Raw genomic sequence first — 25708 nt, forward strand, 5'->3', positions numbered from 1 at the left:
CCATTACGCGCCGTGCACCGGCGCGTTTCCGAACGCGAGAGCAGTGGTTGTCAGGGTTGTTGGTGGTCGACGGTGGTGGTCAATGCGAGAGACCGATACCCGAAATGGATCTCGACGGCGAAACACGAGTGCTCGATGAGGGACGCAACGACACGCGAAACACGAGAGGTACCAGTCGCGCGAGCGCCAGGCACGGGCCGTTCGTATGCGCCGTCCTCACGCGCTGTTATTCCGCAGGTCCCGCGAACCCGCGCGATATTTAGGGGACCATAACCTATGCGGCCACTTGTGCGCACTCACGCAGACAACTCCGGCTGGGCAGCGGCGAGGGTGCCGCACGGTCAAAATGTTGGAGGGACTCGTCGCCTGGGTGCTCAACAACTACCTCGGCAAATACGTCGAGAACCTGAACACCGACCAGCTGAGCATCGCCTTGCTGTCGGGTGAGGTTATGTCGCGCGCTACGCATTCGTCGGGGCACGAGCGGAATGGGGCCGTTCTGTGCTCTTAAGACACGCTTTATGCTTTACATCCTTGTCCAGAGCGTAATGTACAAAGTGCTTGCCGCGTCTAGAAACATTCTACTTTATTTAAGCAAGTCGAGACGCTTAAAAACATTTGTCGGCCACGTGCGATTGCACAATGTAATGTACAACTGATCAACTCGCGCACACCTTTTCAATGTAATTTGTTGGCTGCAAAATAGAATGTTTCCAGACGCAACGAGCACATTGTAGACCAGGTGTTACGTTAAAAACTCGCTCCGGTGCTACGCGGCACAACGCACGTTCGTTTCTAACTTGTCGCTCTACGTTCGCGCGACGAATAAGTTTCTTTTCTTCTACCGTATCGACCGATCTCTTTCGCAATAGACTCGGTTTTCGGTTTTTGTGCCTAAGCGCTCGTTCTGGTCCAGAATGAGTATTTAGGCTACGCAAACCAGTAATTGCGTAAAATCGAGGATACGACCTTGCAAAAGAGATCAGTCGCTATCTCTTTGGGAATATTAAGCGTGGATCAATCGGTTTTACGGCTGCCATCGTACTTACCGCTTAATGCGCTCGTTTTCTCAACGGTCGTCTGTTTTAGGGGAAGTTGAACTGGAGAACTTACCCCTGAAGCGCGAGGCTTTGCGTCACATTGGACTGCCGATGGAAATCAAGGCTGGATTCATCGGCAAAGTCAGATTGCAAGTGCCGGTCAGGCAGATAAGGACCGCGCCGTGGGTGATAGGCATAGAGCAGCTCTATTTAGTGGCAGGACCAATTAATCTCGACGAGGTAAAATGTTGTGGCTTTCCGTATCCTGTTATTTCGAAGTCTCGACGAGAGATTTCGAAATCGTCCGTGAGATTATGTAACGGATGAATTCATGTTGCGTGTACATTTCGAATAATCGATCTAAATATCTAAATAAACATATCTTCAGTACGATAACGAGGCGGAGGAACAAGCAATACTAGAATATAAGCTCAGTCGACTGGATGCTCTGGAAGCGAGATGGCGAGCCGACATAGAGCACGAACCTGGTTATTACGCTTCGAGTTACAGCTCGTGGCTGAATTACGGCACGTCTCTGGTAACGAACATCATCGAGAATTTGCAGTTGAATATCAAAGATGTTCATATTAGGTATGAAGATGGTATTACGCTGCCAGACGGTAAGTAAATAATTTATGTACGAGCGTAATGTTGATGGAAGTTGAAACTTGTACTCGATGTACTCTCGATGAAACCTTCGATCTCTTTATGCGCAGACAATGGCATTGCGTTTGGCATTACGATTGGAGGATTGACTACTCAGAGTTGCGACGCCAACTGGGTACCCAGTTCCACATCTTGGAATCTTACGGACGCGTCGTTCAAGCTAATGGAACTCGATAGTCTGTCGGTTTATTGGAATCACATGAAGAAGGATCAGCTCTTTGGCGGTCTTAATCTGGGCGATCTAGCTGTAAGACGTACAGAGCTCGGTGCACCAATCGCGCTCTTGTTCATCTTATACAATACTGTAACCGATTCGATTTGTAGATTGCCATGAGCAAAAATAAGACTCGACAGCACATCTTGTCGCCCGTGAATGCGAGAGCGCACATTAAGAGGGATCGAACCGAGCGTCCATTGAGGTCTATGGGTAAACCACGTATCGTAGTAGATTTGCTCTTGGATGAAGTACCATTGTCTGTAACAGATGTAAGTCTTGTAAATAATAAGCGACAGTCAAACCCGATTGATTCGCGCAATGTAACAAATTATTCTTTCAGCTGCAATATGAAGAGATGGTCATGTGTGTCAAGGAGCTTGATCGCATAGATCGTCGTAAACAGCAGTGGCGCTGTAGGCCTGTAATCCCCGTGAAAAAGGCTTGCAGGGAATGGTGGAGGTACGCCGCCAGATGCCATCTCGGCAGGGATACGCTGAAACCGAAGCCAACCTGGGAAGATGTACTTCTCAGAGCCAAAGAGAACGTCTCTTACGTTCAAGCGTACGCTAAAGTGTTAGGTACAAACGAATATCTTTTAATGGTTGTTCGCAATAGCGTTCTCTCCTGAAACGATGAAAATTTCCTTTCAAATCTTTTCTCGCCAGGCACGCCTACCTCGATTTTACCGCTGGAAATTAAAACGTTGAAGGAGAAGGTCGAGAACGAGCGGAATTTTGACCAGCTTCGAGTATTGAGGGAACTGGCTATGGAGAAAGTGAAACCTACAAACTCGCAACAAGAGCCTAATATAAATGTGCCGCAGGGACGCGGCATGCTCGAGCAATGGTTTCCACAATGGTGGGGCTGGTCTTCGAAGACGCCTCACAGCAGCAATGGGACGCAAAACGGAAGTAACTCGACTACTTTCGACGGGGAACTGCTAGACGTTTTAGCGGACACCGTGAACGATGACACTCTTCTACGTCGCGACGCGGTGTTCGGTCAGTTCAATTTCGCCCTGGTGCAAGGCGCGGTATCGTTGTGCACCGCGAAAGACGAGAGCAACGGCAGGAAAACCGTGATAGAACTGAAGTTCGAAAGAGTGAACCTGAGCTACGAGTCACGACCCAGGTCCGGGTCCCACAGGTTCTCGATCAGTCTGGGTGCGTTGTACCTGCACGATTTTCTCACGGACAACTCCACGTTTCCCATTTTGGTGCAGCCTCAGGTCCAGTCCAACGGTATATCCTCGCGCGTCCGCAATTCGTCGGAGAAACTGACAAAAACGCCGCGTCACTTGTTCGAGCTGACATACGAGAAAAGACCGTTGCACATTAACGTGGATCATTTGTTGCACGTGTACTCGCAGTCTTTGGATGTCGTTTACAATCCAACCGTGATATACTGGCTGATAGACTTTATGTGCAAGCCGCATCGATCGGTGTCGTCCAACCAGCGATTCCAGGCGATGAAGCGTCGCACGAGGAGGCAGCTGATCAAGAACTGGGAACAGATCTTGGACGGCGATTTCGTATACCGCTCGTCTTGGGATCTACAGTTTAAGATCTCTGCCCCGCAAATCCTATTGGTGGAGAGCTTTGTCGATTCCAATGCGGCCGTGGTGATGGTCGACTTTGGCAAGTTACATTTGTCGAACGACGCGTATCTGAATCAGGTGATACTGAAAACGGAGTCGACCAACAGTGACGACGACGAAGACGAGAGATACGAGACACCTTGCTCCACGCCGCCCGGTAGCCAGGAGAACGGTTCTCTGCACGATTTTCAGGGCCTGTCCGAGACCGAGTTGCACAGGAAATTGTACGACCAGTACTCCATCAATCTAGTGGACCTGCAGATTTTAGTGGGCAAGACAAAGGACAATTGGAAGCACGTTCGCACGAGAGGCATGTCGAGTTTGCACTTTCTCGAGCGTTTCAACATATCGTTACAAATTGAGCGACGTGTCTTTACCACTTCGGATCCTAATTTCCCGTCGGTCACGGTATCCGGTAACCTGCCGAGACTGGTGGTGCACGTGAACGAGCAGAAAGTAGGCGCGATACGCCTAATTTATAACTTACTGTCGAGCTTCTCCAACTCCGCCGGCATCCCGCAGACAGAAGCTATCAGCGTGGAGCCGAAAAGCCCCAGGAAGGAAGAGAATCTGGATCGTTCCTTGAGCCATGCCGTGATGGTGCAATTTATCATCGATCAGATGGCCTTTGAGTTGCAGTCGAGGGGCCGCAGCGTGGCGGAGCTGCAGGTGTCCGGTGTTCGGGCGGCCCTCAGCAAAAGGATGGCAGATCTGAGCGTCTCTCTTTCCGTCCACGGTCTGCTCTTGGTTGACGCTCTTCAGGAATTCGGGCCCGACTTCGAACTGCTGGTGGCCAGCCACAAGCATGTCGGCATGGACAGCGTGTCCGGCAGATTAAGGGATTCGGAGCCGACATCGCCCATCTCGCCGGAGTCGCCCGAGTCACCGGACTCCACAAGGCCACCACGACTGACCTCGCCCGTCGCCCTGACCAACGCTCTGTCGACTCTGGCGAATAAAACTAAGACCCCGCAATCACCTAAGAACAATTCGTTGGTCGGCCTAGAAAAATTAGACTCGGAAGCGCTGATTGTCGTAGAGTTGACGCTGGTGGACGACCCCGCGGAAAATTTAAGAATGGCCAACATACAATTCAATAATCTGGATATCATAGCTAATCAGGAGACGATAGTGGAGTTGCTAGGTTTCTTCCGGAGACTCTTGCCGCTGCAAAAATCGCGGACGGCGTACGTCGCGAGCCGAGACGATTCTCTGTCGAGTCAGAGTATAGAAATGAGGTCGATGTCAACGAGAACCGAGATCACCTTCGACTTTCACCGCTTGAACGTGCTGCTCCTACGCGCGGTCATGCAGGACAATCACTTGGTGGGGCAGAAAATCGCCACGGCGACCATGTCGGACGCGCGCATACAGGCGACTTTGGCCGCGAACACGTCGATCTCGGGCTCCCTCGGTGGCGTGCAGGTTCTCGACCAGACGCCAACCGGGAAGACGCATCAGCGGATAATCAGCGTGGGTCGAGACCCCCTGGCGGACCCGCAGCACCATCCGCTCGAGCACTTCAGCAGTCTGTCCGATCAGCCGGAGGCGTTCAAATTCGTGGCCAGTCGCAACACCAGGCAAGCCAGCGAGGAGGATTGCACGGAGATCGACCTCGACCTGACGATACGCGTGGCCAGTGTCTGGTACACTCACGCGCCGCACCTGATATCGGAACTGCGCTCGTGCGCTGACGAATTCAAGCAATATCTGAGCAACTTTGCCCGCCAGATCAGCGCAGCCGCCACCGACATGGCGATCGGTCTGGTGAACGCCGACGATTGGACGATCCCGCCGCGCAAACGTCTGCCGAGCGTCTCGATTGATCTGGATAACGCGAACGCGCTGTCGCTGAGATTAGACGTGCTCCTGGAGAGCCCGGTGCTCGTGATACCGCGTTCCTCGCACAGCAAACAGGTGTTCGTCGCTCACCTGGGCACGATGTCGCTGCGACACGAACCCCACTTGGGCTCCATGGCGAAGCACAAGGTGACGCTGGAGGTGCGCGACATGAATCTGTATTCCCTCGAGGTGTCCGCCAACATCGGGCAGCCGCAGAGCAACCTGCCGAGGGCCGAGGAGATGTACTCGTGCAAGGAGTCGGGTAAGCCGATACTGCACGACACGACGCTCAAGATCTTGGTGGAGAAGCAAAACACGTTGACGCAGAGCATGAGCTTCCTACTTGACGGCGGCGACTTTACGAGCAACAGTCCGATTGTGCAGGTGCACGGCGCCGTAATAACGCCGTTGAAAGTGTCGCTGTCGCGCGGCCAGTACGAGCAGCTGCTCGACACCGCCCACCGATTGTTCTCCATGCCGGCGGTGACCGCGACGGCCGCGGTGTCGGAATACGACGATCTCGATGGACCGAACGACTACTCGGAAAAGCTCGACCTCTGCGTGAAGGTCTCGTTCGAGCTGCCGATCCTTAGCGTGGAACTGAAACAGGCGCACTCGGAGCAGCCGTTGGTGGAGCTGTCGATGCGCGACTTCGTCGTCAAGTACGACAAGTTACACGGGAACGAGTCCAGCGTGCAGGTCGCGCTGCGTTCCCTCTTGATGGAGGATCTCCTGTGCCCGGTTGGCTCGCGGCATCGCTACATGATGCAGTCGTCGGCGCCCACGCGTGCCAAACTGCCCACGGGCGTTTCCAGGTCCTGTCCGGATCTCGCGTTCGCGCGGCAGTACAAGAACGCCTTCGGGCATGGCAGTCTGCCGGATCGGCTGGAGACTTACAGCCTGTACGACGCGATTCCGGCGCACTGGCGCAGGAAGCCGGCGGTCTCGTCGGCCGCCGACACGCCGCACACTCCGCCGCCGTCGCCGGGCGGCGTCGCCAGTGAAGAGAACCTGGTGCTAATGAGTATCACCATGACACGTCCCGAAGAGAACGGCTGCGTCGTACCGGAAGATCGGTTCCATCGCAAAATGGTAACCGTGGACTTCAATTGCCTGGACTTAGTGATAAGCGTCGAGTCGTGGATGGTGGTGTTTGACTTCTTTGGGATTGCAGGCCTGTCCGGGGCGGCGGGTGACCAAGTCGCCGCGCATCGAGCCACACCGGACAGCGACATCACCGGCGCGAGCAAGGTGGACGACAATTTGCCGGTAAGGTCGGAAACGGAGATAGAAGTGAGATCGCTGACACTGGTGCTGACGCAGCTGGAGCGCGAAATAGCCAAGGCCAACGTGTCCAACGCCAGTATGCATATCCTCAAGACGGTGGACGGCAAGACCAAGGTGTCCGGGTCGTTGGGCTCGATGTCGTTGCTGGACCTGACGCCGCATGGCCGATTCTACCGCGAGAGATTCCTGTCGTCCGGAAGGAAGGCGCTCAACTTCCAGTACTCGAGCTACGCCGACTGCGAGGATCGGCCTCACGACGCGCGGCTAAAGCTGGAGATGTCCGCCGTGCATTACGTTCACACTCAGCGATTCGTCGCGGAGCTGCAGGCCTTCTTCGGCCACTTCTCGCAACTATGGAGCATCATGCGGAATTTGCGGGCCGGCGTCGGCGCCGTCATAGACGTGAACAAGCGCGGCACGCGATTGTCGCTGCAGCTGCACGCCGGCGCACCGGTAATACTGCTGCCGGTGAGTTCCAGGTCTGACGAATTGATTCTGCTCGACCTGGGAGAGCTCACGGCGCACAATCGATTCGACACCTCGTTAATCGTACCGGACTGCCTGCTGGACGTGATGCTGCTGGAGCTAGTCAACATGGACGTGTACGCGGCGCGGCGACTCAAGTGCGACTCGAGCCTGAAAGAGGACGCGGACGCCTTGATGGTGGGTGGCTTCCTCGTCAAGAAGATGGGCTCCTCGTTGCTCACGGAAAAGTGTCATTTGAAGCTGCGCGTCGAACGGAATCTGGACACTTACGTCAGCCGCGACATACCCGATCTCAGTATACACGGTATACTGTCGACAATGGACTGCGCCCTGGACCCGGAACAATACATGCTGATCCGCGGCCTCTTGTCTTACAACATCGGCGAGAACCTGGACGACCTGCGTCTCCTCGTCCAGGATTTGAATCACACGGTGGAATACGCGATCCCAGTGGACAATCGCGCGAACACGTGGACCCGATCCTGCATAACTCTCGAGCTGGTGAACGTAACGGTGAAGCTGCATCCGAGTCACAACATCGCGGCGCTCGCGTGCATCAACTTCATCAAGTCCCGACTGACGTTGGACTCGCTGAGCGACGGCTCGCAGGACATCGATCTGGTGTCGCAGGAGATCCTGATCACGGACACGCGTTTCCAGAACGAGCCGGTGGATCGGCAGTGCAACGTGTTTACGCGAATCCTACAGCCGCTGAGAGACACGGCGGACACGACCGAGGCCGCGCAGGACCGCGTCCAGGCGGAGGTGCATCACCGGAAGCGCAAGGCTTACTCGGCGACTACCATTCTGCTGCACAGCATGCGACTGACCGCTATTCTAGACTGGTGGCAGGCCGTGCGAGACTTCCTGTTGCTCAACTCGCCGGAGCCGGACCCTATACCCGGCGCCGTGCACGTGTCAGTTGTCAATCAGGAAGCCGAAGTCGTCGACACCGCCGCGACCGCCGTACCGTTTGAACTCAAGATCAACATCACCGACTCGGAGCTGGTTATCGTCGAGGACACCGCGATCCTCGACACCAACGCCGTGATTCTCAGAACGACCGCCGTCCTGTCGTACCGCTCGGCGCCGCAGGACGGCGAGAAGCCGCTCTCCTGCAATCTCTCGCATTGCGAACTATTTTCGTGTATCCTGGGCCTGGAGAACGAGACCGCTCTATCGATCATCGATCCGGTCGGAGCTAGCTTGGATCTAACTCAGGACAGATCCCTGGAGATCCAGCTGCAGCCATTGTGCGTGAGACTGAGCTATCACGACGTGACCATGTTCTCCAGGATGCTGAGCTCCCTTCCCAAGCAGACCTTGTGGGCGAGGCAGAGATCGAGCGAGGCGGGCCTGGAGAGCAATCAGATAATGGACGGCCAGGTGTTGAAACTGATCAATTTAGGTTTCGCAGAGGCAGACTGCAAAATCGCGCTGGATCACTGCGACGGCCAGCTGGACGATGCCGCTCTGTGGCTGACGCAGAACGCGGTGCCGACGAGCGCCGGGACGGCCGCGGCCAGCGACGACTCGGTCTTCCGGGCCATAGAGCTGCAGGTGTCCTGCATGCGGATATGTATCATCGACGATTGTCGCGACGCGGACGTGCCGCTTTTGGAGATCACCTTGGCGGACTTCAACATGCGGAAGCTGAGTCAGCAGCCGGGCTTGCTGTCCGCCACTATCGGCGTGGACTACTACAACCGAGTGCTGAGCGGCTGGGAACCGTTTATTGAACCCTGGCGGGCGAACATTGACTGGGAACAGGTGTTCGCCAGCTCGTTCGATCCGAAGAGACTGCACGTGTCCATCAACTCCTACGATTCTGTGAACGTTAATGTCACGCTGACGCTAGTGGAACTCGTGCAGCTGGTTAAACACAACTGGACGCAGGATTACTATCTATCTAACGGAAACGCGATCGTCGGTAAATCGGCGACGACCGGACAGGTGTATCGTCGTCGCTCGCCCTTTATACCATTCGCCCTGAAGAATGACACTGGCTGTCGGCTTTGGTTTAAAACGTTCATCGCCACGACGGACGAGACGATAGACGTGAGCAAAGCGTCATCTCGAACGAAGAACATCCCAGACAAGGACGACACGTGGATAGAGGTGATTCCGGGCGACACGACGCCGTTCACGTTCGAAGAGAGAGGCAAGCTGAGGCATCACGCGACGCATATCGTCAGGAGACACCAGATTGCGGTTCTGGTCGAGGGCTGGAAGCCGGTCGATCCTGTGACCGTCGATCGCGTGGGCATTTACTTCCGACACGCAAATGCTGACATCGCCGGATTTCAGGTAAGGTGATACTATTTTATGCTCATATTCCTTATGATTGGATCACTTTCTATATAATGCTGTGCTGTAGTGTTATGTATCTTTTTACAAAAATTGGAAATTATCATTCCCTAAATTCCAAATTATCTCATACTTTTTTACTACACTCGCATGTATAGGGCCTAGCAGAATGGCTGTCCTGTACTCTTAGGCTAATATTACATTTGTCGTACGACAAATTTTTCAAGCGTGTCAATTGACTGCAGAATAGAAAAGTTGTTGAGTCTCTAGAAATTTTCTATTCTGCAGCCAATCGACACGCTTGACAAATTTGTTGCACGACAAATGTAATATTAGCCTTAAGACACAAAACAGTTATTGTACGTTACTTTAAGACGAAGATTTAGAACATAAAACATTATGTTCAGGCCTTCTGTCCTTTTAGGTGGTCAAAGAGAATTTATTTTGGCTCATTATAAACATACAATAATACAGTATACTGTAATAATAACAATGTTCATTTTCAGTCGATCACACCGAAAGCTAGAGTCGTGTTTGCTGTGGAATTGGAAGGATCCGCCAGGAAGTTAGTTACTATTAGATCAGCCCTTCAGGTGTCCAACAAGCTGGCTCATCCGATCGAGATCAAAATGGAAAAATCGTTGAACCTTGGATGTTAGTTTTTTTTTTTGCGATTCGCCCTTGATAACGATTAGCACAAATCTGATCAACAGTTGTATCTTTTCAGACTTGTCCTTGACCAGCACTGGAAGAATTCTACAAGTGCCGGCGCAATCGGTGATGTCCGTGCCTTTGACGCACACCGGCGTGCAGATGTGCTTCAAACCGCTCATCTCGAACTACCTGTTCCAATATTGCATGGAATCGGTGGACTGGACGGTAGTTAAAAAGCCGTCGGAGGTAACAGAGAACTATGTCACTTGCCGGACTAATCAGAACAATATATTCAGGTATCTATGAAAGCGGAGCTTTTACCTCGAAGAATCTAGCGAAACTTAATTATCGTTTTCTCTTGCCGCAGAATGTGCGTGGCCGTAAGACGAAACAATTATCCATCTGACGGTATGCAAGTGTTGCCGGCGCACACAATCGCAGTAATGGCGCCCATAACGTTGACGAACCTGTTGCCGTACGAATTGACGTACGAGGCAGGTGTAGAAGGCAGTAGAATCGCTCCCGGCTGCAGCGCCGATTTGCATTGCGCAAATTTGAACGAGCAACTAGAAATTACGATTCAATTAGACGGTTATCCAGGGTACGGAGTGGTACGTATGACAATTGACTAGGTTTTTTTCACGTTAAATTTGATTATTTGCTGACTTCACTTTTATCACGTTTCAGTAATGATTTGTTAATAGTGAAATGTGACAAATAATAATGCATTTCAGATAATGCTGCCACCGAACATTTCTTCTTTTACCGCTCGCCTCAAATTGTTGGATTCCGCCAGCCGGATGCTTTACCTCCAAGCAACTGTGGCTGTGGAGAAAGGTGCCGCCATGCAAATCAACATCACTGCGCCTTATTGGATCATCAACAAGACCGGATTGCCGTTGGTCTTCAGACAAGAGGGAGTCGGCCTCGAGGCGGCAGGACAATTCGAAGAACACGAAAGAGCGAGGATGGTAGCTCCGTTGCTATTCTCGTTCAGCGACGAGGAGGCCAGTAGAACTTTGTCGGTGAGGATCGGAACGGAAGTTCATCCTCATGGGGTACCACAGTGGTCGCAGCATTTTCATTTGCAGCCTGGAATTCACGTAAGTATATTGTCACGCAAGATCTTTGCTCCAATTTTTATTGTAACAATTTTATCCTTTTCGTACGCAATCCATATATTATATGTTTCTGTACTTTTAAATGTTCAACTCTTGGATAATTCAATCTCTTACTTTGATACATGAACAAATTCATGGAACAAAGTGTTTCAATTATTCTGATGACGATCATACATTTACTTTACGTTCTGCAGGTTCATCGCTTGAGAATCAGTCTACGCGATGGCAGACCCGATATAGTCTACTTGATTAGCGTAGCCACTCGCGCAGCAAGAGGAAGGTACAGAGCCACTACAGTGGTTACACTATCACCGAGGTATCAGTTGCACAATAAGTCGTCTTACACGTTGGAGCTGGCTCAGAAATGTTTCACGACGACTGTCGTAAGTTTGTTACGGTCGCGACGATATCGAAGAATAACAATTTTTGTTACTCAGTAACAATGTCTGTTTCAGTCTCATCCGGATGCCCAGGCGACACATATAACGACCATGCCCGACTGTCACATGCCCTTCCACTGGCCACGATTGGATAAAGACTTGTTGCTTTGCGTCAGGATCGTTAACGTTCCGGATTGTATGTGGTCGGGCGGTATGAGACTGGATGACAATTATTCACTGACCATTAACGTCAGGGACGTAACAGGGAAGATGCATTTCCTACGAGTAGACGTAGTGCTACAGGAGACTACATTCTTCATCGTATTCACTGATGCCGATACTATGCCGCCGCCTATAAGAGTAGATAATTTCTCGGAAGTTCCTTTACTCGTCAACCAGGTATATTTATGTCTCATTTGAGTACTGCATTTAAATTATAATATTAATATCTTCAGAAATTTTATCTAATTTTTTAATTTGCAAATACGTACTTGTAGATCGGAGTTCCCGATAATCTGCAGTGGACCGTGAGACCCCACTCGTCGGTACCGTACGCCCTGGACGAACCAATAAAAACTGCTGGTTTAGTGCTGACAGCACCCGGAGGCGTGACAGCTTCTTACGATTTAAACATACTGGGAGAGGGCAGAGGGCTGACTTATGAAAACTTCATTTACATCGCGTTCACAGGTACTGTAGTTTCAGTGGCTAAAATAAAGAATAAAATATGCGCAAATACTGATCGTGCACTTTTATTTCAGGCACCTTCAAGACTGATTCCGATCTCGGGGCAGGCGAGAGCAATTTAGATCCGCTGGACGTAGAAACTCAGAGACTGGTCTTAGAAGCTGGTTCTGGGGGTTGGGTTGCCCTTCGAAGGAAACAGTACGGTGACAGAGCGCAGCTTTGGAGAATGACCGGCGATGGACAGCTGCAGCACGAAGGTAACGCGAGAAGATCAAGGCAAAATGTTATTTCCAACACAATTTGTACCACGAAACAATTATGATGACGTACCATCCTTCTCACGTGTATAATTTTAATGAGACAGGCTCCAGTCCGCCGAGAGACAAACATTCTAAAGTTCCGGACACGATATTCGTTTTGGACATAGCAGGCACCGCACCGCAACCGTTCACCTATTGCGCTCTCGCCCTGAGGAAACCGGACCCCAGGCGACGATCGACGCAGACCTGGCGATTTACCGACGACGGGCGTCTATGTTGCGCACACAAAAATATGTGTGTTCAGTCGAAAGACGGCTTTATGGGACTATACGAAGGTTGGGACGCTGCTTTCATTTGCACGCAATTTTTGCTCATCCGCTTAATGATCAAGTCGATAAGGATCGTTCGCGAGAATTGCGAATTTCCTTTTGTCACGCGCTTCATCGTTAAACATACTTTCTCTTATTTTGCGTTGCTTTCAATTGGTCCAACACACCCTTTGTTTGCGAGCTAATTGTCATTTTTATTAAATGCGTGTGTGATATAAATCTAATGCTTCTACCTGTAAATGTGCCAGGCATAAAAGGTAGTAAGTTGAGCGGTACGGTATCGTTGAAATTGGCAAAATGACTCGAACGTTCAAAGCGCGTTGATGACGACAGGTGCCTGCCACTTGTCTTGCGATATTATTTTGTACTCTACAATTTGTCTGCCGATTATCTAATTTCCATCGTTGTTAAGAGTCCTCTATTTTTTTTTGGTCACTATTTCTTTCTCGCTACTTTCGACTGGAGAGACCTAAATTGATCATGAATGAATGTTGCAGGCGGCAGTGTCGCCCGTTGGCAAATGTGTACGTATAGTTTCAGAGTACACATTAAATTCGGCTGTTCCCTATGAGCTTGCCCATAAGTATTTACGTGCTATAACACCGCCTCTCTTCGCTTGTTTTATCCTTTTTTTTCTTTTTTTACCTCGTAAGCATTGCATACCTTCCCAGGAACGTCAAAGCGCGATATAAGAGAAAAGAAAAAATTTTTTTTCCTGTACGAAGTCTTTACGGGAAAGAGAAAAGAGACTTTTTCTTCTCTAATAAAAGACGCAGAGATCAAGTTATAACACTCGTGAGATTATGAACTCGCGATCAAGTCAATCACGGCGTTATCGTACTCTGGCGTACAGTGCTTCTGCATTCGCAAATCTTTTTAATTCGTGCAACCGCATCGCGCGTATTTCCACAAAATTAATAAGAGGAACTGCCGCTGTTCTTGTAGGGAGCGAAGCCGTGCTGGGCCCGCAGACGCACAGCAATCCACCGCCGATCGAGCAACGTGTGGGTAGACAAAAGCTGCGGCCTGGTTCTGGATTCTTGTCGGTCAGAGTGACCACCGACGGCCCGACCCGCGTTCTGCAAGTTTTGGACATCAAGGAAAGGGTGTGTGTCAGTTTTAACAGTTCGCTATTATTCATTCATTCTGTCATTTACCTTGGACAAACTGTTATTCCAAACATGATTATGTCGCGAGCGAATTATTGACGACACTAATGCCACAGTTAATTATCCACTTTTATCTTTTTGCACTTCAGAAGAAAACGTTCGCCCTACTCGAGGAGCGCGACTGGTCGAACATCGCCGTGACTCATCGGCCCACCCAGATCGACACTGACATTAAAAAAATGGATTCCAGCGAATTAAATCTCGAGCTGAACTTGCAGGCCGGTCTCGGATTGTCCATCGTGTCGCAGAGACCGCTGGAAGAGCTGTTGTTCGCGCGGCTGGCCGCAATCTCCTTAGATCTAGTGCAGACCCCGTTGAACACCACGTTGGATCTGAGCGTCGCCGACGTTCAAATCGACAATCAACTGTTTGAGGCGCAGTGCACCTCGGTTTTGTTCGTGACACGGTCGTCCCGTACGGAGGACGAGTACCGGCCCGCCCTTCATTTAGCAGTGGAGAAGTTACAGTCGAAGAATCAGAATGCCGAGATATATAAACACGTCATAGTCAGCGTCAAACCACTGTGCATGCACTTGGAAGAGAAATTTATCCTGAAACTGGCGGCATTCCTCGGAATCGGCAAGTCGGAGCTGGAAGTGCCCGTCGACGAGAATGACTTCAAGGCGCAGAGATTTATCTCCGAGGTGTCCGCCGCGCATGCCAAAAGATATTACTTTGGCGCCCTGAAACTCGTTCCTAATCAGGTAAATGTCGACGTGGCAGAAAGTTCATTCATTGATTTATTAATAATATTAATATTTATTCGCATGGTCCATTTCTTCCTTCAGGTGAAACTCAGCGTGCTCACCACGACGAAATTGCCACATCATCTGCAGGCTGTAAAGAGGAAATTGGGGTTGACTCTAATCAACTTCGAGAACGCCACTATCGAGCTGGAACCGTTTGTTAAGAAACATCCTTTCGAGAGCAGTCAATTTTTAATACACTCTATCATAAAGCACTACAAAGATGTACGACAAATATAGATTTTGCTATACAGTCTTTTTTTCGCTCGTTCATTGACTTAATAAACAAATGATGTTTCAGGAATTGAAGTGGCAAGCTGCGGTCATTCTAGGTTCTGTAGATTTCTTGGGAAACCCTCTTGGATTCATGAATGACGTCACGGAAGGTGTTTCTGGTCTCATCTACGAAGGCAGCGTGAAAAGTCTAGTGAAGAACGTCACGCATGGTATCTCGAACTCGGCGGCGAAAGTGACGGAATCTCTGTCGGACGGTTTAGGGAGAGTGATCATGGACGAGAGCCACGAAGAGGCCAGGCAGAGGATCCGGGCTAACACTACGGGCAGCAGCGATCACCTGATGGCCGGCTTAAAGGGCTTCGGTTTCGGTCTACTGGGCGGCGTCACCAGTATATTCAAACAGACCTACGACGGAGCGACCAGCGAGGGTTTTCCGGTAAATATTTAAAAACGAACTTGGCCCTTCCCATATAAATGTCACCTGTAGAACTTGGAGATAATGGACGATATAAAATTCCAGGGTTTCTTCGCGGGCTTTGGAAGAGGAGTGGTAGGCACGATAACGAAACCCGTCGTCGGCGTTCTAGATCTGGCAACAGAGACAGCTAGTGCTGTTCGAGAGACAAGTAGAAGGTAATATGATTATAAAATTAAGTTGTGCTAGGCCCCTATATTAAACTTAACATAGATATAGCGATATATTATAGGGACAATGGGAGCCAGTTACTGGATGTTTGGTGAAGTCATATATTTAAAATAAACAATAAAAAGGTTGTGTCTACAACGCTTAAGCCAACGACACACGATACTATTTTTCCTACTCAATTGCTTACGTTAGTCAATCAGGATTTAGCCTTAAATCATCTGATCTAAAACTCTGCATCCTTATTGGTACTAAGCATTGTAATGACTCCTATTGCCCCTGTATCTATTATTGTTAATGTGATTACATTAACATATCACAATTTCCCTAATGATTACGCTACAAGTATTTCTGGACGATTGATTCTTCGATTAATCTCGTGTACAGCGCTCATCGTGCAATACCGAAGCGCGACCGACCGCCGCGCGTCGTCAGCGGTTCTACCGGATTGCTGCCACCGTACAATCGTCAGCAGGCCGAGGGCCAGGAGTTTCTGCACAGCATTAACAATCGCGACTACTCCGAGCTCTTCGTCGCCTACGAGTGTCTGTGCAGCGGCACGGAGAACCTTCGAGTGCTGGTGTCCAACGAGAGAGTACGCGTCATCTCTGGCGGCACGAAGGCGGTGGTGACTCAAGCCAGTTTGGCGGATCTTCTGCGTTGCCAACCGATGCAGAAGGTCCAGAGCAACGGCGTCATCCTCCATTACATAGAGCTGATATCCAGATTCGACTCGTCGGCCGCGGTCAATCTGGACGGTTTGGCCGAATTGTTGAGACGGCCGAAGGTGCGCTGTGACAACGAAGAGGTGGCGAAGCGGGTAAGTGCACGAAATATCAAATGGCGTTTCTCTCTTTCTTATTCCACGAGCGTCGCAACTCATTACCACGCCTTAACTCGTTTTCTTCACGGTCGTAGGTGTCGCAGCAAATCAACTATGCCAAGGGAATGCACGAGGAGCGAAGCTTAACGTTGTCATCGTCGGATAACATGTTGGACGACGTACAGCACTACAAGTAAATCGACTGCGCGACAAGAATTCGAATCTTATTTCTGACGCGTTTCCCCGGACGTGCTCTCTCTCTCTAGTCAAATTTTTAACTTTATCATGTAAAGCACACGAGAATCGGCAATGCCTTAGTTACAACGCTTAACGTTAAGTTTATGAGAAGACTGATACGAGAATTATCGTATAAAAGTAATTGCTCGCCGATAAACGACAGGCGGCTTGGATCGGGCGTAATTCGAGCATAATCAAATTCCAATTTCTCGCACGAATGGCACAGAAACTTTTGATACGGATCGATGAGGTGTAAAGTTAGTCATAGGAGTGAACAAATCGAGAGATTTTCTAACGTTGTACATACATACACGTGTACATATGCCAGTTAAACGCGCGCGCGCAGGATGTCCCAGCATCACCGCTCTCGATGAGACCGTCAGCCTTCGGTCAAGCGGGAAATTTTTTATCTCTGTAATAAAGTTATTTCGTCACGCTTCGAGTTTTAATTGCTTGTAACTCAAAGTCGGCGCGTCGACTTGGCGTCCACAACTGGAACGCGGTGATTTTGGGACGCGCCGTGTCTGTGTATATACATGTATTAAAGTTAACGAATTACTTTATCCACGGATTTACCTACTTAACTTAGATAGAGAAACACTCCAACCAAAGCTTTTAGTGTACGTTTAGCGGGTACAATTATCGCGTAGCACGTATTCGTTCTTGTTTTCTTTTTTTATGTATACACGTATACGTTTTTCGGTAGCACAGGTCCTTTCTGCGGTAGCTGATAGCACGTTTTCGTTTTGCATCGTCTCGACGTGCTACTTTGTACAGAAACAACAACCCTTGCGTATGTAAGAACACCCGTGTGTAACAAAAGAGCGCGCGTAAACTGTACAAATAGATTAATTCAGCTATGTTTAAGTACTTTTGTAAAGCTGGCGTACGAGATGCGAGAATAATATACGTTTGTAAAATATATATATATATATATATATCACGTTGATACTTGTTAAGCAGATTAATAAATGTTACAAGTATGACAGTGAGTTGGGGTACAAAAGGTGCTTTATATTCTAAGGTATTGTAACTTCTCTGATGGAAATATTTTGCTGAAAGTATTACGGAAAGTATATCGGTGAAGAGCGAGGTGAAAGTTACTGAAAAATTACTGAATGTATCTCAAAATAAATTCAATTTTTATTATGAGATTCAATGTAATTCTGCGAAATATGAGGGGAGTGAAAGTATACTGTTGAAAAAGCAATAAAGAAACTGTGAAATATCAAATAATATGAAATTCATTGAATTTAATTGAAAGCTGTTGACTTCTTGATGGAAAATTTTGGAAATGATTTTTCGCTCAATTTTTATACTGAAATATCGACGAAATGTTTAGCGATACAAGGTCGAGAGAGAGAGAGAGATTTTCACCTACATTTTAGCATATTTTCAGTGAAATATTCCCAGCGTTATTCAAAACAATGTGAAATCGCGACGGGCAAACTCCGAGCGCATTTTTGAACTCGACCCAGCGAGAATTGGTATCGAATCGATATCGAAATCGTTCGATTGACATCGATTCGACATCGGTCGACGAATCATTTCTCTCGCTGGGGGAATTGTAAAGAAAAAAAGAGGATGGCGGAAGTCCGCAGAAAACGTTGGCTTCCGGCCGCGTTTGAGCCGCGTAAATTGGATATGTTTCATCGTGAACCCGACGCTGCTAAAAATTTAAACGCACGCCGCCTGGCACGGAAATAATCGGGGAGAGAAATTTATCAATGTTGCTCCGATTTCGAAGCTTCGGTCCCCCGCCGCGCGAGGTCGCCCCGCTCAAATGTCATCCGCGGATTCGATCGCGAGTGCGTTTGTGTGGCACTTTGAAAAGTCGTGGTGCCACGGCTCGCCTGCGTTATCGTTGCGCTTATGCCGCTGGCGATCCCTCGCCACCGGCACATGTAAACGAGGACCCTCCCGTCGTCTCGAGCAGCCCGGAGACATGGAAGAGACATGTCTGGAGGAGGGACCTGCGGGAAATTTCGAAAGGGCCACCCTGGAAATCGCCAGTACCGACCGTGAGTCCCCGCCGTCGGTCTCTGCCGCTGACAGTTTTCATTAATTCCCGATTCCGCGGGAGTACGCGCGGCCGCGAGCTCACTCTTGTTTGATTTCAGCCGTCAGACCGTCGCTGGAGAGCGCGGACGACGCGCCGAAGCGGAGCTCGGCCTCCAGGGACGTGTGCAACGTGCCGTTCAAGCACATAGACATACACACGTTTTTCACCGACAGGAACGAGGTCGTGGAAAGGGCGATAAGCGACTGCACCGAGAAACTGATAAATCAGAACAATGACGAGCTTGTGGGCAGCTGGCTGCTGACAGAGTGAGCACTGTCCGCCCGACGAGTCTCTATTATCACATCTGCGTTGACAGAAAAGCATTCTTCTTTTTTTCTCTCTTTGCAGAATAAGCCTGTGGGACACGGAGAAGGAGAGGCTCGTGTTGTTGGCGACGAAAGCCCTCTACTCTATAAAGTACGACTTTATTTCTCTAAAGATACTCGACTTCAATCGAGTGCCCATACTGCTGTTTGATACAGTGGTCACGGGGGATCTGATTTATCCGACCACGTCTCTCGCACCGTGAGTACCGTTGTGATTCCCGCGCCGGCAGTTTATGCGGTAAACACAAGTGCGATCCGACGGCTTCGACGATACCCTTGATTCTGGGTCCCTCTGATCGGAGTCCGGCCAATAGGCAGTTCTGGCAAAACGACGCGAGAGAGAAAGAACTAAATTCCCTCACGCTCTACAGGACGCTGTATGCTGTGTGCGAAGTGAGAGGAAATACATTCCTTTCTCGCGTCATTTGCAGAAACTGGCCAGACTCTGATTAGAGGGGCTCTACTCTCAGCGATAGAGGAGTCCTCTGTTATGAGGCAGGCTCCCAAAAATGAGATGGCGGGGTTTCTGCTAAGTTATCAGGCGTCTGTTGATTCCACCGTAAACCTGCTGCCCTTGGAATGAAGTTTGTTTAGTGGGAAATTCAGTTGTCGCGAGAAGAGACTCGGCGAAATCGGTTGTGGGAAAACTCGCTGTCTCGCTATTGGGAGCTGATAATGGGGGGGGGACTCTCCTCTGTCCCTTTACCATCGAGAAGGTGTTGAGCTTCACAATGAGACGTGCAGCAAAAATCTATGTTTGGTATAAAATAGAAATGACATGCTTCTATGTTCCCGCCCGACGTATATCATTCATGCCGATCTAATGTATTCTAGACGATTAAGCGGATTAGCGGAAGGCGTGTCGTCTATAATTCATTGTGCGGTGCGTCAGGAATGGTCCTCTCTCGCAGGTTGCTCTAATCTTACTCAATTCGAGCCTAGGTATACAGCTTTGTTGTCTATCAGCACTAATTCCCCCGTTTTCGTTTCGTCAACTCGCCTATGTATTTTTATCTTTATCGCATCTTTATTATATCGCACCATGTATCTGTTTTACCGCACACTCGTTTTGTATAATACGCTTTCTGTGTGTTTACGTAACTGCGTATTTTCGTAAAACAGCTTTATCAGTGTTGTACAGTGCGATGTGTTGCGAGAGCCAAGACATCGTAAGCACAATGCAAGATTGGAACGCTTCGCGTTGCAATGTACTGGAGTGTGCGGAAACGAGATTTGAAAATTTTTCAGGAAGCGGCACATGTCGGGGATAAGACTCATGTGGAACAGAGGACAGCCCTTGTCTCTCGTGAAAAAGTGGAATCCGTTTGCGAGAGATATACCGTGGCTCACGTATGCTAGTCATCCGTTGTTCTGGTACAAAGGTAGATGTTAAGTTCGACCATAGCGGGGAAACCGCGGCGTATCGGCCGTGCGCAGAGATTTTCCCCGCTAATAAGACTAACCGAGGGTTGTCCTTTTAGATGGAACCGAGATTGTCAAGACGAGATTTGACATAGAAGCCTTCAGCACTACGCTCAAAAGTTTATTACCTCGTGAATGCAGCGTCGTTACCATGCCGATCGTCGTAGAGAATTATTGCGGTCTCGGTGCCTTAGTGCACAACAGGAACGGTTTGGGATTCTTTAAAGTACGCGGCAAAGTCAGTTTTTAACTTCTCCGGTCTCATAGAAAATGCAAATGTCGCAAGGTATTTCCTCTCAAAATTTCTCCTCGCTTCTAGAATCTTTTCTGTATTATTTTTCAACTCCCTGTACAGTATTACCGTAGCGAAATTAATATTGAAAACGCAATTCTCATCTATGATAAATATATACACGTATATATATTAATAATAGCAAATATTATTAATGTATATGCAGTAACATTAAATTACATGCATATTGAAATTAAATCTGCTGCAGTATTTTTAGAATTGCTTAATTATTTTCATAAAAATCCAACAGTCTATTGAACAAAAGTCGATTAAACAAATGACTTATCAATTAATTGCTGCATATTTCCTGCAGTATTATATAAATTATATATTTATATAAGCGTAATATATATATATAATACATATGTTAATTCTAAGATATGTATACATATTTCCTGTTATACATTTACACTGTGCTTAATTATTTCGTACAAAGAAGTACGAAAGTTTGATTTCTCAATTTATAATAAACTTTTAAAATACTTTAACATTAAAAAAACTCGCACTACTCTTGATACTTGAACTACTATATGGAAGGATTTACAAATAAACGACACTTGTCGTGATTTCTTATCGTAGAACCACGCAATGTACTTGTACAATGCTACACGTCTACATATTTTTTGAGTTGATAATAAATGAGAAATCTTGAATATACTTCGGCATCTCTCTAATTCAGGTAAAAATCCCAGCGAGAACACTGGGGTCGAAACCGCGTTCCAACCGTCGGTTCTCGAAAATAATGAAGCTTTGGAGCTTCATCTTTTGTATTAAATTACTACGTACTTACCCTGCCGGAAATAATTCTACAAAATTCTACAAGAAAGTTAAATATAACAGAATCTACGAAATTCTACGTAAATTTAAAGTGTTATGAAAATCAACATGAAAATGCTAGAATTGGAACACTTTTGTTAATTTTTGTAATATTCTACAAGTAAGCGGATGTTTTAATTCTTCAAGATTTTGTTGTTTCACAAATTTTTAAAACCGGTAAAGTTTTGTACTAATTTTTACAAAATGTACATTTTCATGAAATATTACAATAATTTCTTGATTTGAGAACATTGTAATTTGTGGTACTATTTTGTAGATATTTTTACAAAAAAAGAAATGTTTCAACGAAGATATAAAAATTTCTACAAATTTCTATTTCAAGTAAATTTTTTGTAGTTATTTATAGAAATTTTTCCGCTAGGGTACGTTAATACTTTTAACACTTTGTGGGAGAGACCTGCCAAGTTTAATACAAGAAGTAAAGTTCCAAAACTTGTAAGTTTTCGCAAACTGACAGTTGGGACGCGATTTCGACTCCATTCCCGCCCCAGTGTCCTCACTGGGATGGGACAAGCGCCTCGAGCAATCAGAACTTTCGCTAATTATATATTCGTAAAGATGCTCCCGTTTTAATGTTCCCACTTTTATAATGCATTATATTCTTATTGTCACGTTTCGCCCACGTGTCGTATCAATGGACAACAGAAAGGAAATTGTTTTACCGTGCGATAATTCGATGGCTCGCGCATTTTGACGAATTCAAAATCTCAGCTGATCCGCGTCAGGTCAGGCTGGATCGCGTCCGGGTGAGGTTAGGACGTCGGCCTGACAGATGTCTTGTTTATGTCACCTGTTGATTCAACGTGGCCGCGAGCACCATGATTATCGTAGGTCACCATATGCCGCGCTGTGCACGGCATGTGTTCACCTTTCGACTGCGCTCAACGCAGCCACGGGTATCACGGACTCGTTGACTTACTGTTGCCGCTAGCGATAATAGAAAGGCTTGTGATAAGATTGCCGCGCGGGTTCCGAAGCGTGAGAACGTCAGTCTACAGTGTAATATTATCGATGATTCGACGATGATTTCATCCCGCTGAGACAGCGTGCCGTATCAGGTAACGTATCAACGCTCGTATTGTCAACAATTCGCTGGAATCGGCGACGACGGATCGGACGGAGTTAATTGTGTAATTGTATGCTTGCAGCCCCGTCGAGATAAGTCGCAAACGGTAAGGAGAATAAAAAAGTGAGACTCCAAAGAGTTTTAAGATGCGCACGCAATATCTCTGCGAGAGGAGATATCTTAATGAGATAATTGAGTTCAACGAAGGTCAAACGTAATGACCGCAGGCACGAGTGTGGCATAGATTCCGTTCAATGTTAGACCACCTGGCGCCAGTCCCGACGGTGCTGGAGCGGGAGCTCGTCGAGTCATTTGGGCCCCGGTGACACAATGAGGCTCCGAGTCTTGAAACAGAGATCGGTATTCCTGGCCGGCTGCGGGGTCGGCTTCGTTCTTCCGCTGCTGTTCGTTTTGCTGAGGAATATATTCGTGGTCGATCGGCACGCGGCGTTGTGGCGGCCTGAATACCACTTCGATAACAGGCCCCGTCACGAGGAGATCGTCCTGCAGCTGTGGAAACAGGGAAACGAGACGTCCGACTTGAATAGCGTCACGTATTACGCTTGGTTGGTGGCGCAAAACTTGAAGAGGCACGAGATTGACCTGGACGAGTACTTGTACGGTCCGCGAGAGGAAGTCGACGCGAGGGAGACCGGAAGCATAGAATGGAACTGGTTGAGAAAACGAGTATCCGTTACGTGCGTGGTTTTCGTGGAGAAGCTCAGGCTGGGAAGGTCAATCAAGGCGACGTGGGGCCAGCGTTGCAACAGGATATATTTCTTCGGGCATCGCTTGAGGGACGCGGAGTTGCCTGTTATTAACACGGACGTAAAACTTGTATCCTCCTGGCAGCTCTTGTGCGAAGCTATGAATTACATTTGGAACGACGGAGCGGACGAGTTAGAGTGGATTATATTTGTGAAAGACGATACTATCGTCATACCGGAGAATCTGCGCTACATGGTCGCTCCGTTGGATCCTAGGGGCGACTACTATTTGGGCCACCCGGTGGTTCTGTGGAGTCAGATTTACAATGTCGCTCAATCCGGATACGTTCTTAGCAGAGGAGCGCTGGATAAAGTAGTGCAGACGTTCAATAGCTCGGAGAAATGTATTAGCGGCGGAAAGTATTGGAAGAAAGAAGATTATTATCTCGGTAAACGACACAATGGTATTCATAGTTTTTCGGAGCATAGAGTTCGGAGCTTATATTCAAGACCATCTAAGATCATCTTTGGATACTCTGTAGTCTATCAAGTGTTCCATAAAACCTCTTCGGATAAATTCGACCCTGGTGAAAATTTGTCTCTGCATTTTCATACAAATTGGTGTACACTTTTCAGAGATACGGAGAAAGTTCACTTCTTTTCTTAGAATTTTTCGTATATGTGAATATTCTGAGATATAAATGTTTGAAATTATAGAGTGAGAAACTTCAGAATATATTTCAGAGTTCATACATATGAAAAATTCTAGTAAAGATATAAACTTTCTCGGTACTTCTGAAAAGTCTCCCAATTTGTATACAAAATCTGAAAAATGTTGTAAAATTATTGAAAAAAATCTTAAAAATTCTGAAATTTACATAAAAATTATAAAAAATTATGAAAATTCTGAGAAAAAGTTTTTCACCAGGGAAGGCAGTCTTGAATATAAGATCTGACTATGAACACCGGCTCATGTCGCATAAGTTTGATGATAATTGCGTGTCCGTGATGTCGACCTTCTGTCTCGTTTTACAGGAAAACACTTGTCGTCCATGGGCATACGTCCCTCCGATACCAGAGATCAGTACTTAAGGGGTACTTTCCACGGTTATTCCCTGCAAAACCTACTGTGGGGTGTCGCGAGACCGGGTAGCTATTTCACGCGTGCTGTGTACCCGATCAAAGGAGACTGCTGCTCGCCGATATCTGTGACCTTCAGCGCCAGTGAGCCCGACAAAATGCACATGCTAAATTACTTGTTGTATCAGTTGCGCGTGTTGAACGGTGAGAGCCGATTTGGTAAAATTCCTGCTAGAGTTCCAGTACGCGAAGAGGATGTGAGTGTTTTTACGCTACATATTAATTTATTTAACCAATGTAGGAAATTTAATCGACACAACTGGCAAATGTTACTTAAAGGAATTTATTGCGAAAAATATTACGTACTAGTAGGGAGGTCCAGGTTCAAACCCTGGCCGAGGTAATATTTTTCGCAATAAATTTCTTTAATTAAAATTTGCCAGCTGTGTCCATTAAATTTCCTACATTGGTTAATTATTCACTGGCGACAGTAATTCTTTATTCTTGTTAATTTATTTCTTGAAACTTCCGTCAAACACCATTGTGTTAATCATACATTCTGTCAAATAAATACCGGGAATCGTTCATTTAAAAAGCCCGCGTGAAAAGTATGTAAAAGAATTATTTGCTGTAAGTTGATACCAATGTATTTATTTGACAGAATGTATAATGTAGATAAATTTAAGTCATTCGTTAAATATGAGACAACAAAGAAGCGTTATGATACTAATTGTACATTTATATTCCAGGTATGGAAGATTGCGCTGCAAGAAGAATTCAACATCACGCACTTAAGTGATATATCCAGCGAGGCTTATTACGAAATATGGCATTCGAAATACTCCGAACCGGGTCAGTTGAAAGTTGCTAAAAATTATCGGATGAACCCGGACACGCTACATTGTTTACTGACGAATTACAAATCAGGAAATCGATCCGCGTTTCATTGTAGGACTAAAAGTGCTGTGGACAGTACAAAAAACTGAATAAGATTTATTAGAATGTTAGTTTAAAATAGTTGTTAAAAGATGGTGACGAACGTTTGTGATACCCCGTTTCTGTGTGTATGTGATTATCCAAACAAATATTATATAATTTAGCACAATTAAGTATATTAATAAATGTCACATTGATACAACCCATAATTCAATTTACTGCGCGAGTGGCAAAGCGAGGCAATAGTGGGCG

General features: G+C 47.6%; 3 protein-coding genes across 5 annotated transcripts; all 3 read left to right on the forward strand.

Annotated features, from left to right (window-relative positions):
• On the forward strand, positions 1-17961 carry LOC105560596 (vacuolar protein sorting-associated protein 13D). Its single transcript, XM_012009838.1, has 25 exons — positions 1-168; positions 238-443; positions 1090-1280; positions 1429-1660; positions 1757-1953; positions 2031-2192; positions 2264-2501; positions 2589-9442; positions 9949-10096; positions 10170-10392; positions 10464-10707; positions 10831-11199; positions 11412-11600; positions 11673-11996; positions 12095-12287; positions 12359-12541; positions 12649-12879; positions 13371-13397; positions 13819-13979; positions 14132-14746; positions 14831-15013; positions 15090-15461; positions 15546-15658; positions 16056-16488; positions 16587-17961. The coding sequence occupies exons 2-25, from the start codon at positions 347-349 to the stop codon at positions 16686-16688; spliced, it is 12081 nt and encodes a 4026-aa protein (XP_011865228.1). The 5' UTR covers positions 1-168; positions 238-346; the 3' UTR covers positions 16689-17961.
• Positions 17962-18321: 360 nt separating this feature from the next.
• On the forward strand, positions 18322-21487 carry LOC105560595 (tumor protein p63-regulated gene 1-like protein). Of its 2 annotated transcripts, XM_012009836.1 has the most exons (6): positions 18324-18749; positions 18849-19056; positions 19139-19315; positions 19951-20058; positions 20365-20498; positions 20598-21487. In XM_012009836.1, exons 1-6 carry the CDS (start codon positions 18512-18514, stop codon positions 20786-20788), a joined length of 1056 nt encoding a protein of 351 aa, XP_011865226.1. In that variant the 5' UTR covers positions 18324-18511; the 3' UTR covers positions 20789-21487. The 2 variants fall into 2 exon arrangements, with proteins under 2 accessions (XP_011865227.1, XP_011865226.1); XM_012009837.1 differs by lacking the exon at positions 19951-20058 and having other exon boundaries at positions 18322-18749.
• Positions 21488-21987: 500 nt separating this feature from the next.
• LOC105560593 (glycoprotein-N-acetylgalactosamine 3-beta-galactosyltransferase 1-like) lies at positions 21988-25568 on the forward strand. Of its 2 annotated transcripts, none has more exons than XM_012009834.1 (4): positions 21988-22725; positions 22816-23904; positions 24476-24777; positions 25270-25568. In XM_012009834.1, exons 2-4 carry the CDS (start codon positions 23064-23066, stop codon positions 25504-25506), a joined length of 1380 nt encoding a protein of 459 aa, XP_011865224.1. In that variant the 5' UTR covers positions 21988-22725; positions 22816-23063; the 3' UTR covers positions 25507-25568. The 2 variants fall into 2 exon arrangements, with proteins under 2 accessions (XP_011865224.1, XP_011865225.1); XM_012009835.1 differs by having other exon boundaries at positions 21990-22725; positions 22816-23889.
• The last annotated feature ends 140 nt before the right edge of the window (positions 25569-25708 follow it).

Source organism: Vollenhovia emeryi, unplaced genomic scaffold (genome assembly GCF_000949405.1).
Source record: "Vollenhovia emeryi isolate VEMERY1.0 unplaced genomic scaffold, V.emery_V1.0 DF939227.1, whole genome shotgun sequence".
In the NCBI taxonomy this organism is placed as follows: domain Eukaryota; kingdom Metazoa; phylum Arthropoda; class Insecta; order Hymenoptera; family Formicidae; genus Vollenhovia; species Vollenhovia emeryi.

Bases quoted from the DNA above. Each gene is read 5' to 3' on its own strand.
- LOC105560596 (XM_012009838.1), top strand. From the start codon at position 347: ATGTTGGAGGGACTCGTCGCCTGGGTGCTCAACAACTACCTCGGCAAA. The intron at 444-1,089 runs GTGAGGTTATGT...CGTCTGTTTTAG, and splicing joins GAGCATCGCCTTGCTGTCGG to GGGAAGTTGAACTGGAGAAC. The intron at 1,281-1,428 runs GTAAAATGTTGT...ACATATCTTCAG, and splicing joins GACCAATTAATCTCGACGAG to TACGATAACGAGGCGGAGGA.
- LOC105560595 (XM_012009836.1), top strand. From the start codon at position 18,512: ATGTCATCCGCGGATTCGATCGCGAGTGCGTTTGTGTGGCACTTTGAA. The intron at 20,059-20,364 runs GTATACAGCTTT...AAAATTTTTCAG, and splicing joins CTTACTCAATTCGAGCCTAG to GAAGCGGCACATGTCGGGGA. The intron at 20,499-20,597 runs GTAGATGTTAAG...TTGTCCTTTTAG, and splicing joins TCCGTTGTTCTGGTACAAAG to ATGGAACCGAGATTGTCAAG.
- LOC105560593 (XM_012009834.1), top strand. From the start codon at position 23,064: ATGAGGCTCCGAGTCTTGAAACAGAGATCGGTATTCCTGGCCGGCTGC. The intron at 23,905-24,475 runs GTATTCATAGTT...CTCGTTTTACAG, and splicing joins TCTCGGTAAACGACACAATG to GAAAACACTTGTCGTCCATG. The intron at 24,778-25,269 runs GTGAGTGTTTTT...TTTATATTCCAG, and splicing joins TTCCAGTACGCGAAGAGGAT to GTATGGAAGATTGCGCTGCA.